The sequence below is a fragment of the Setaria viridis genome, chromosome 9 (genome assembly GCF_005286985.2).
Source record: "Setaria viridis chromosome 9, Setaria_viridis_v4.0, whole genome shotgun sequence".
NCBI classification, from domain to species: domain Eukaryota; kingdom Viridiplantae; phylum Streptophyta; class Magnoliopsida; order Poales; family Poaceae; genus Setaria; species Setaria viridis.
Window position 1 is genome coordinate 42,242,965 of NC_048271.2, and position 10,426 is coordinate 42,253,390.

The window sequence follows — 10,426 nt, forward strand, 5'->3', positions numbered from 1 at the left end:
TGGCTTTTTGACCCAACTACCCGGGGTGGGGGGGGGGGGGGGGGGGGTGGGGGGTGGGGGGGGGAGGGATAGCTCAAGGTTAGGTTGTGTGGGGAGTTCCTGGGGTCCAACCGGTCCTGCATTCAGCAAAGTGTTGTGTGGAGCTCAACCTCATCACCGCCTTTCATCAACCCCCTGCTTTCTTCTTTCTCCCTCCTCGCTACGTACGCCCACTACCATATATGTGTGCCCGTCTCTGTACTCGCTTTGCCACGGCTTTATACGCCTTGGCTGGGACCCAAAGCAAAACGCTTTGGTACCTTTGGTGTACGTATTATTGCAGTAGTTTCCTGTCGTAGTGACATGTATGCGGTTGGAAAATGGCGCGCTGGTTCGCGTGCACGTGCAGCAGCGAGGGGGTAGTAGTATCCTCAAAGGATTCCCCTGTTGGAGCCTTGTTCATTGAGTGTGCATCGCTCTCATGATTGCTTTGGAAGAGAGAGGCTGCATCATGAGTTGAGTCCTCTCCTCCCCTCGTCCACTGCCCTTGGAGGGTGCGGCGCCAGGTTGGGAGGCTCTGCCGGTGCCGGGGAACGGGATGCGGGGATAGCGGATTCCGAGTGCGCGGGGCAGCAGCACGCGTGGGGGACGGGGCGTGCGGCGAGCCTCGCAACGGGCATGAGTGCCGGCTCTGCTTTGCTTTGCCAGAGTGTGGTGGGGGCCGTCCCGCCGGCCAAAGCGGAATGGAATGGAGCGGGAAAGGCCCAGGTTCCGTGGAGGGATCCTGGCAGTGGCAGCAATCCGCTGCTCGATGGCCCGTCGCTGGCTCGTGCTCGCCTGACATCATGGAAGACCGGCCGGCCGGCCGCCGCGCCTTCTCTGCCCCCAGATCGGGATCCTCCACGCCACCTCTGTGCTACCGGAGGATGGAGCTCGGCTTCGTACGAGATCGTCGGCCCGCAGCTGTAGGGACGGCGGGTCAGGGGAAAAAGGCTGCCAGGAAGTTATTAGGCGTGTGATTTTTTCCCCCACCCTGCGCCGGGATGCATGCATGCCCAAGCGCGCGCTGGGACCGGGACGTGGGACGGCCGAGTGCGCAGCGGCCGAGCAGCTTTCTGGCATGCGACGAGCAGGATCGGCGGCCGCACCGGCACGCGGCTGCTTGCTTGCCACTGTCAGTCACCTTGGTCCCGCGTGTGCCGCCGTCCCGCCGCCGAGCGCCGAGCGCCTTTGCTTTCCACCTTTTCCCACAACTTGCGTGGCGTGGCCGCGTAGGCGCGGGGTGCCTCGAGATTAACCCCGCGCCCGCAGCGCTCTTCCCTGAGTGCTGCGTGCGTTGCTGCGCTCGAATTCGTCCTAGATAGGAACCGCAAAGGTGCCGTCTCCTCCCTGCAGGCTTGCGATGGGCCTGGCCCAGTTACCTAGTAGTACAGACTACAACAGACAGAGGAAGACGAGGAGAGAGAGATGATAACACAGGCTGGAAGGTATTCTACTCGGAAGTTTTGAAATCCTGTATAACTATTTTTTCTTATAAACTTTCACCGTTTAAAATTCGTACTAAGTAAATGGAGGGGGGAGGGGGGGGAAGCCAGCATCTCCATCAGATTACTCATTCTCCATCAATATATTTTCTCTTTCCCTCATCAATAACTTCTTATTTTTAACTAGTGATGCAGCAGAGTACCAAAACACCTCATACTCATGAATCGGGTACATGGATGAATCCCCTTCATTTAGGTGAGAGGGAGGTGTGTTTTGGTGATTACCAAATTATTTTTTAATAGGGATCGGATTGGTAATCTGCTGGAGCACCTCTCATCACCAAAATGACAGTTTTTTAGTATTAGGGAGAAGAATGATTAATCTGCTGAAGATGCTAGTTAACCACTATATGTATATGATCTGGATTCGAAAGCTATATAGGAGCCCCTAAGCCCACTACATCTCCCCTTCTCCCTCACTATTTCTACGAACCTTCTAAATAGTTGGTCCAACTAATTCTTTCAAAGTCAAATAGTATCATCATCCAAACATAGTACAAACGTAGATTCGCACACACATACACACATACACTTATCCCTATAAATACACGCATCTAGCTCAAACATTACGAGCAACCCCATGAGAGATAGAGCCAACAGATATTGAGAAGTTGAGATTGATAAAATCACCATACACGCATACATGCATGCAACCCAAACATTACGAGCAACTCTTATGCATGCAGCCCAAACATTACGAGTAACCCCACGAGAGACAGAGCCGATAAACCTCGAGAAGTTGAGATTGATAAAATCACCATAGACGCTGACACGTCACCTACCACTAAAATAATAGCATAATATAAATCTAAAAAATTGTGAGCACCCGGGTGAGCAGATTCCACTGCAAGGAAGCTAACCAGCGCAAAATAGCCTCTAGCTTAGTGGTTAAAGCATATGAGTAATATCCAACAGACTTAGGTTTGAATCTCTGCGAGAGCGAATTAAACATGTCTGAAATAAAAAAGTAGGTTGAGGTTCCTCTCAGACTTCGGGTAAAAGAAGCTAACCAGCTGAGCTCCGCTCCATTCATAACTGAGAATTATTTTTTTTTTAAAAAACATCATTTTAGCTTCTTATTTTTCTTTATTGTTAATGTCACTGGTATTTTGCACACCCACCTCCAAGGCTAGTGCTATATTTCGTGCACGTAGCTGCGTGCAATTCTATTGCAGAACACATTTTTCTTTCCTGTTAAACTTTTAGTTCCTTTTACCTCTTAAATTATACATCTATTTTTTAAATTAGTTTTGAACCTTTATGCTCTTTGGAATAATGCAACCAAATAATAATCAACGTGGATATTTTTTTTAATTTTTAATCTTTATTTTCCTTGTGTAGTTAGAATATTTTTCCTTGGGGAGCTGGAACATCATGTTAATTGGAAAATTTTCTCCTAAATTTTAAATAAATTAAATCTTAACGTTAGAACAACTTTCTCCAAAGTTGGAGCAGTTTTATACAGGAACTTTCTTGAACCTGGAACATTTTCTCATGAAGCTCAAATAATTTTTTATTCTAAACTTGGAACATTTTCTAGGTTAATACAAATATTTAGATTCGTAATTTTTTAAGAAATTTAATCTAAATGTTCGCTTTGGAATTTATAAGTATTTATATTTTAATACTAGTGTTGGACCTTTAGTGACAACAAAAAAAACTATATATGGACAAAGAAAACCTAGAATATTTTGATGAGAGATTGCGAGCAACAACTATTAAAATTTCTCAATAACTTCTCTATATCTTCTCCAGGATATGGCTGAGATCTTTTATCTAGGGCTATGATCATTTTTTATACACATTTCTCACAATCCCTGACTATTGATTAGTGTTATGGAGACTTTCTCACTATCATCATATCTTCTAATTGAATGTTAGAAGGTGAGTTTATAACATTAAAGATCAAATAACAAGAAATAGAGAAATTGAAATAACTTCAATTGCAATTTTCTCATATTCTTCTTCATATTTCTACATGGGTCAGTGACGAACACAAAACGTTACATATGGGTGTACAAACATTCTACCATTTATGTTTTGCTCCTAAATACATATCATTCTAATACTTTACATTCAAAAGAAAATATTAACTAAAGATATATATTTACTATTTTTTTAATTTGCCTACGGTAATGAAAACAATGATTTTTGTCAATCATGAAAACAATGATTTTTGAATGGCTAAGGATTCCAACAATGAATAGGTGAGACGACACATTATCAGTTTCTATTTGAGTAGGAAGTCCGACATCATTCAACTCCACTCTTCTGCATTTTATTTTCAAAAAATAGTGGAGATTACATTATCAAGAATTTTTTCTTTTCTTTGTGGAGAAAGGATCTCAACATGAAGATAATTGTACCACAAGGGAAGCTTCACTGGCTTCAAATATGGAACCTTGATTCTAGCAACGCAATAGACATGGTTCCTTATATTAAAATAATTATGCTCTGATATGACTAAGCTCAAACTTATAGTCTATATAATAGTGCAAGTCTATGTTCTAGATAAATATCTATGTCTAGAAGCAAATTTAAAAGTATTAAGTTCTTTGTCCAGTGAAGCTGCATAGGTACGAATCCATCAACATGAATTTTAGTCATGTTTTCTATGATTTACGCACATGCAAACATTTTTAGTGAATTGTTTGTAGGTTGCGATAGAAAAAGGAGGCACACTAACGTGTATGTGGATCTAATATGTGTATTCTTCTCTATGTATGCTTGCATGATCCTTGTAAATTTTTTTGACTCTTTTATATTTTCTTGCAATAGTACAATATGGTAAATAAGTAAACAACTACATTTTTTGAGGATTTTCAATCAAGCTGTATGTGAAATTATGATGGGATAATGCATTTTGTAAGCTTGAAGTGCAGATAGGAGTTTTTAGGGTCTGTTTGTTCGAGATTATGGGTAGCTTCTTAGTGTGAAAAGTCAGAAGTTCAAACAAACATCGAACTTCTCGTGCAGCTTTCGTAAAGCCAGAAGCCGAGCTTTTCATAGCTTTCTTTACTCAAAAAGCTAAAAACATCTTTGAAAATCTACTGTTGTTTTTTAGAAAAAAAACCAGTACCAACTTTTCATAAAAGCTCCAAAAGGCGCAGCTCAAATAAACATGCCCTTAGTTTGTTGCCATACATAGCTAGGGAGAATGTGATGGGAGTTATCACTCTCCATGTAGATCATTTAGTGTGTTGTGGATATTTTGTTCAAATATTTTATCAAAGATTCAATGTTTAATATCTTTTAAAGCAATATAGGTCATGTCACGGCATTGGACTATAGGATGCCCAATAAATGGCCATATTGTATATGCATTGAGGGGAAAACAACATGGTGGCCTATAGAGATTAAAGTAATTGAATATGAGATGATGCTAGGAGGCTTCACTACTAGAAAAAATGCCATCACCGTCGTTTTTCGACGAGCCGGCAGTGATAAGTTATCACCGTCGAATTTTTACATGATCCGGCGGTGAAAACTAAAACCGGCGGTGATAATATCCTATCACCGCCAGCTCGTCATACAAACCGGCGGTGATGGGGGGTTCGCGGATCCGAAATTATTATGAACTCCAATTTTGACTTGCCTCGTGTCCTGAAACCAACCCGTCTCCCTACCCCGCGTGCCCGGCGGCTCCCTTATCTGCTTGCCTTCCCCACACCCCGCTCTTCCCTCAACTTGATCTCTCCCCTTCTCTCCCTCTCACCCCTTCCTCTCCTCCCTCCCCTGCGCCACTGCGACTGCCCCCCTCAACTCTCTCCCCTCTGCTAGTGAGGAGCAACGGCGGTGGATTTGACGTGTGGTGGAGCCGCGCGGCGCAGGATGGCGCACGGGGGAGCCATAGTGGCGCTGGGCAGTGGCGGCGGTGGGCAACACTTGGTGAGTTCTCTCTCCTCGCTCAGATTTCCCTCTTTCCCTCAATGACCGGATCTGGTCTGTGTGGGGCTGAGGCACGGCGGTGACGGTGGGTGAGAACCGGCAACGCAGCGAGGTGATGTGGGCATCACGAGGAGAGACGGTGACGGTGGGTGAGGACCGGCGGGGCGACGGTGGGTACGGCAGCGGCGACAGGTGTATTTTTTTCCTTTTCTTTTAGTTTTTAAAAATGGCATCACAACCGGTTTGGAGGTCGGCGGTGATACCACTGAGCATCATCGCCGACCTTTATCCGCCGGACTCCCAAACCGGCGGTGATGCCATTTGGGAACCGGCGGTGATAACGTTTTGTGTAGTAGTGCTTGTTGTTTTGGGATGAGAGTATTTGTTAATACATAGAATAGATCTTCTCACCTAACCAACATTATATACATTTATTAACCTATAAGATCATTTTTGTGCCATGCTTTTTTGTCAGGGCCACCCTCATGCGGGTATGATTAGATCGATCCAAGTTGAAAACTTAGCTTATTTGGTGGATGATGAGGTGTGAGTGTGCACCCATGACCCAAGTTTGAAATTGGATGTATACTTTCTTTTTAACAAAATTCTCTTATAGTTCCTCTCAGGATGAATCGTAAGTGTATGGTTGCAAATAGGAAGAATAGAAATCACATTTGTGCTTTATTCCATTCACATATAAATTGCAATCCACATCTTTTACTCACACACACCAGTTGCAATACCAGTCACACACTTTGCTTGCACATATACATCAACAATGAACAACATTTCACCCCAGGCTGCAGTTCACGGTGCATCAAATCATCATTAAATTATGTGGTGAGGATGGGCGGGAGGACGTTGGACTTGCTGCCGAGCACCTTGGCCTTGGTGTCCGGGAACTGCGTCGTCATCCCCGTGATCTTGCCTTCGTCGCCCACAACGATCGGGTACGCCATGAGGTGGCCAGGGAGGTCGCCCTGGAACGTGTCGCTCGCGAACATGTCCCAGTGCTGCTGCGCCACCTGGTTCACCCTGTGCACGCAAGCCAGGCTCGACGGCCGGAGGAGGAGCTCTCCCGCCGCCGCCGCCGCCGCCTGTCCCAGGTGCTCCTGCCACAGCGCGACCCGGAAGCCGTGGACCTCGCCCCTCGCCGGTCGGTTCCTGGTCGCCAGGTGGCTCGGCTGGTACGCACCCATCGCGATCTCCGTATCGCGGCCGCCGTCCATGGAGCGCTGGTTGATGTTCGCCGATCCCACGATGATGTACTCGTCGTCGACTGCAAACGGCCATCGAGAAAGCAACGATCGATCAACATGAAATCCATGATGTTCTTGAAATTAATCGGCCAAGATGCAAGTTACCTATCATCGTCTTGGCGTGGACGTAGATCATGAAGCGCCTGGCCTGCTGCGCCCTCTCGTAGTCGGTGTCGGGGTCCGGCCGCTCCGGCGGCACGTACTCGCCGGGGCGCGGCGCCTCGCGGTTGCCGAGGCAGAAGAAGGTGAGGTAGTCCCTGGGGTCAGCCTGGAGCCCCTTGGCGCGGATGGCTAGCGACACGTCCCTGTACATCATCTCCATCGTGCGGCGCTGCCAGTCCAGGATGGCCTGCACGGAGCCGCTCTCCGGCACGCCCTCCGGCCACATGGGCAGCACCACGTACACGGCGAACCGCTCGCCGGCCTCGATCTTGCTCACGATCTTGAGCGACAGCTCCTTGGGGATGAGGTGCAGCGCGTTGATGGCCTCCACGGTCACGCCGTCGTTCTGCCGCCACGCGTAGGAGCTCCCCAGGAAGTACTGGTTCTCGATGTAGACGAAGTCCCGGGCGCGGCGGATGGCGTGGATGTATGCGTCCTGGATGCTGCGCTCGATCACGTGGTCCTTGCCGCTCACCAGGCCGCGCCGCGCGGCCTCGTCGGGGGCCTCGTCGCGGTTCTCCGGGAACCCTGCCGCCGCGCCGCCGTCGATGGACCGGAACACCTGCACGTTCCAGGACTCGGCGTCGCCGGCGGCCGCCTCGCGCGGCGCCCACGCTTTGTCCAGCGCGACCAGGAGGTTGTCGCCGCTGCCCTGCTTCCGCCACCGCTGCTCGAAGTTGTCGAGCACGTCCCACGCCGCCGGGCCCTCGACGCGGCAGTGGACGTCGTGCCATGGCTCCCTGGGTCCGCCCTTCTTGATGGACGCGCCGGGGAAGTTGGGCTGGTGGAAGTCCTTGTTGTGCGTGGTGCCCAGCGTGCGGAACAGCGGGTGCTCCTGCGTGTCGTACCGCCCGTCGCACAGGTCGATGCCGCCGAGGAAGCTCACGAGCTCCGGCGGCGCGTTCGGCCCCGGGACGCCGCCGCCGTCGACGACCACCGTCTTCTGGTGGTGCGTGAACATGGTGGCCGTCTCGACGTCCTGCACGTAGCTCCGGTCCTTGTCGGGGTTCCGCGGGCAGAGCACGCAGTGCACCCTGGTCCCGCGGAAGAAGCCCGCCGTGTCCTCGTCGTGCGTGGCCATCAACCCGTCTCGCTTGATCGGGCCGAGCCCCCCCGACGTGCGGTCGTCCCACACCAGCATCAGCACCGTGACGCCCTCGTCGGCCTTCCGGATGAGCAGCTGCCCGAGCGTCTCCGACGACGGCCGCCGCGGGTCACGCACTAGCTGGACGCCGGTGTTCACGGACCACCCGGCGATGTACACCATCCGCCGGGCGTTATTGATCGCCTCGAAGACGTCCTCCCAGCACCGGCGGGGCTCGTACGGCCTGCCGCCGTCGAGCTGGACGTGCGGCGCGAAGCCGTCGAAGACGTGCGCGTCCCCGTACAGGCGGACCCGGCAGCCGCGGCGCTGCTCGAAGAAGGTGCGCGGGACGCCCCCGTACGGCCCTGCGCCGCCGACGCCGGCGCCCCAGCCGCCCTCGGGGTCCGCGGCGACGTCCGTGAACTGGAGCTGGACGTGGATCTTGTCCCCGCCTTCCAGGGGCTGGCGCTTCTCGTCGCAGATGTCGAGCCACCGCTCCACCTTCTGGCCGGCGACGACGTCCCTGGTGGGCAGGTAGGCGCGGCCGATGAGCGTGGCGCCGATGGCGTTGTCGGCCTTGACAGTGAAGATGATGTTGCTGGCGTCGTGCGCGCAGTAGATGCGGAAGGCCTCGTTCCAGCGCGGAGAGTGGACGGGGTCCAGCATGCGCGTCCGCCCGACACGGGCCTTGTCGATGTCCACCGTCGCGTACAGCTTGCCGGCCGTGCCGAGGCCGATGGCGTTCTCCAGCCGCTGCTGCGAGCGCGAAAGCAGCGTCAGGATTATGTACGATGGCAAGGATGGGCAGGTGTGGTACCATGGCCAACCCAGCTGGGATGAGCTAAACCTGGCATTTGCAGAAGGGCAGCTTGCTGATCCATGAGAAGACCTTCCTCTTCATCCGAGTCTGGTTTCAGACAAGATCAAAATTTGAAAAATTTGTTAACCAATGGCATTTTCGATTTGCGATGCAATTTATAATCATAAAAATCGTCTTTCTACCCGTCAAACTTTTCCAACTCCGATCATCAATACATAAATAGTGGATAGATTAACAATAAGTATTGATGCTAATAGATTCATCGTTAAAGATACTTTCATTATGACAAACAATCCATTTCATTTTGAATAACATTTTCATAATAAATAGTCAGAGTTGTACCTTGTAGACAATGTCGGTGTCTTTAACAACTTATATTTGTGTAATTAGAGTGATATTCATTATCCTATGAGAAAGTAGGGTCCATGATTATTCCGAGGAAGGCTTGTATAGTAATACCTCTTTTGAATGATAGACTTTGCAAGACTACGTATATACTCCCTCCGTCCCAAAGTACTGTTCGTTTTGGCTTTTTAGATAGAAAAAGCCAAAACGAATAGTAATTTGGGATGGAGGGAGTATCTTTGTTCTTACAAAACTACATATTTAAACTGGGTTATCATTAAACTACATATTTAGCGTTCGTAAGCCTATATACACCCGCGTCACAAATACTTTGACACTTGTGAATATTTGTAGTCTTTTAGTTATATATAACTATGATCAATATTTTTATTAGAATATATAGATACAATATCTAATAAACCTTTGAGATTACAAAAGTATTTTGCAAGAAAAATCTAAGCATATGATGCTTATGTTCCCAAACTAAATATTATGACAACTATTGACGGCCAAAATTTCAAAGTTTGGCCAAATTTTGATCAAAGCATCAAGTATTTGCGACGGTACTTTGCGACAATTCACACATGGATTTATGATATGTAGGCTTAAATATGTAATTCATGTGACACAACTGTCGCTAAACTAGTACTTTTGTCAAAGAGCCCATAGTTTTGCAAAAGTTGGTACTTCTTTGAGAAAGCAGTCCAAACCTCCCAAGTGCGTAGGCCCAGCCCAGCAGAGAACAAGGCGTGTCATGCATGATATCAAAAGAGACCCAGCCCATCGTTAGGATGTGCAGCAAGACTAAGGGTTTATCCTTGTTTTTGAACAAAAAGAAACGGATTTATTTGAGCCTTCTGATTTCCTGTCCAAACTTAAATCCGCCTCGATCGAGAATTTTAGGATGAAATTGAAATGTTCTCTGGCAATCTAGGCAAGTACTCGAAAGCAGAAACTCCACCTGGTTCTCTACCACACTTCTTTGCAAGTAAGATTTTACTAAAACGCTCAAGTAAGATTTTACTAGGTTTCTCGAAAACAGAGTATACAGCAGCACTACCTCTACCTTCTTGGTCGGCTGCAGCTGGCCATCTGACGTGACGGACAGGTCGGCCGCCACGATCCTGGCGTCGATCAACCCGTGCAGCAGCAGCTGTGCCATGGCGTTCGGCGCCTTGGTCTCCGAGCTCCTCTTCCGCCGCCTTGGCCTAGCCCTCTGTGCTTCTTGCTCCGAGCGAGCCGACGAGGCCAAGAAGGTGGTGTGCGCGCAGTTTATATACACTAGCCCTTCCCGTCCGATAGAGCAAGCTGGGCTCTACGGAACCCCAAGAAAGCACGCCAGCTG

The 10,426-nt window shown here is 49.2% G+C and overlaps 1 protein-coding gene across 4 annotated transcripts; it reads right to left on the reverse strand.

Annotated features, from left to right (window-relative positions):
- Positions 1-6,070: 6,070 nt before the first annotated feature.
- On the reverse strand, positions 6,071-10,426 carry LOC117835950 (phospholipase D alpha 1). 4 transcript variants are annotated; one of them, XM_034715285.2, is made up of 4 exons: positions 10,148-10,426; positions 8,764-8,823; positions 6,776-8,669; positions 6,071-6,690 (listed from the first exon to the last, which is right to left on the reverse strand). In XM_034715285.2, exons 1-4 carry the CDS (start codon positions 10,241-10,243, stop codon positions 6,245-6,247), a joined length of 2,496 nt encoding a protein of 831 aa, XP_034571176.1. In that variant the 5' UTR covers positions 10,244-10,426; the 3' UTR covers positions 6,071-6,244. The 4 variants fall into 4 exon arrangements, with proteins under 4 accessions (XP_034571176.1, XP_034571174.1, XP_034571173.1 ...); XM_034715283.2 differs by having other exon boundaries at positions 10,142-10,426; XM_034715282.2 differs by having other exon boundaries at positions 6,776-8,672; positions 10,142-10,426.

Excerpts from the sequence above, each read along its gene's own strand:
- LOC117835950 (XM_034715282.2), bottom strand. The coding sequence starts at position 10,243 with ATGGCACAGCTGCTGCTGCACGGGTTGATCGACGCCAGGATCGTGGCG. Across the intron at positions 8,824-10,141 it reads AGCCGACCAAGAAGGTAGAG|ACTCGGATGAAGAGGAAGGT; the intron begins GTAGTGCTGCTG and ends GTCTGAAACCAG. Across the intron at positions 6,691-6,775 it reads CCACGCCAAGACGATGATAG|TCGACGACGAGTACATCATC; the intron begins GTAACTTGCATC and ends GGCCGTTTGCAG.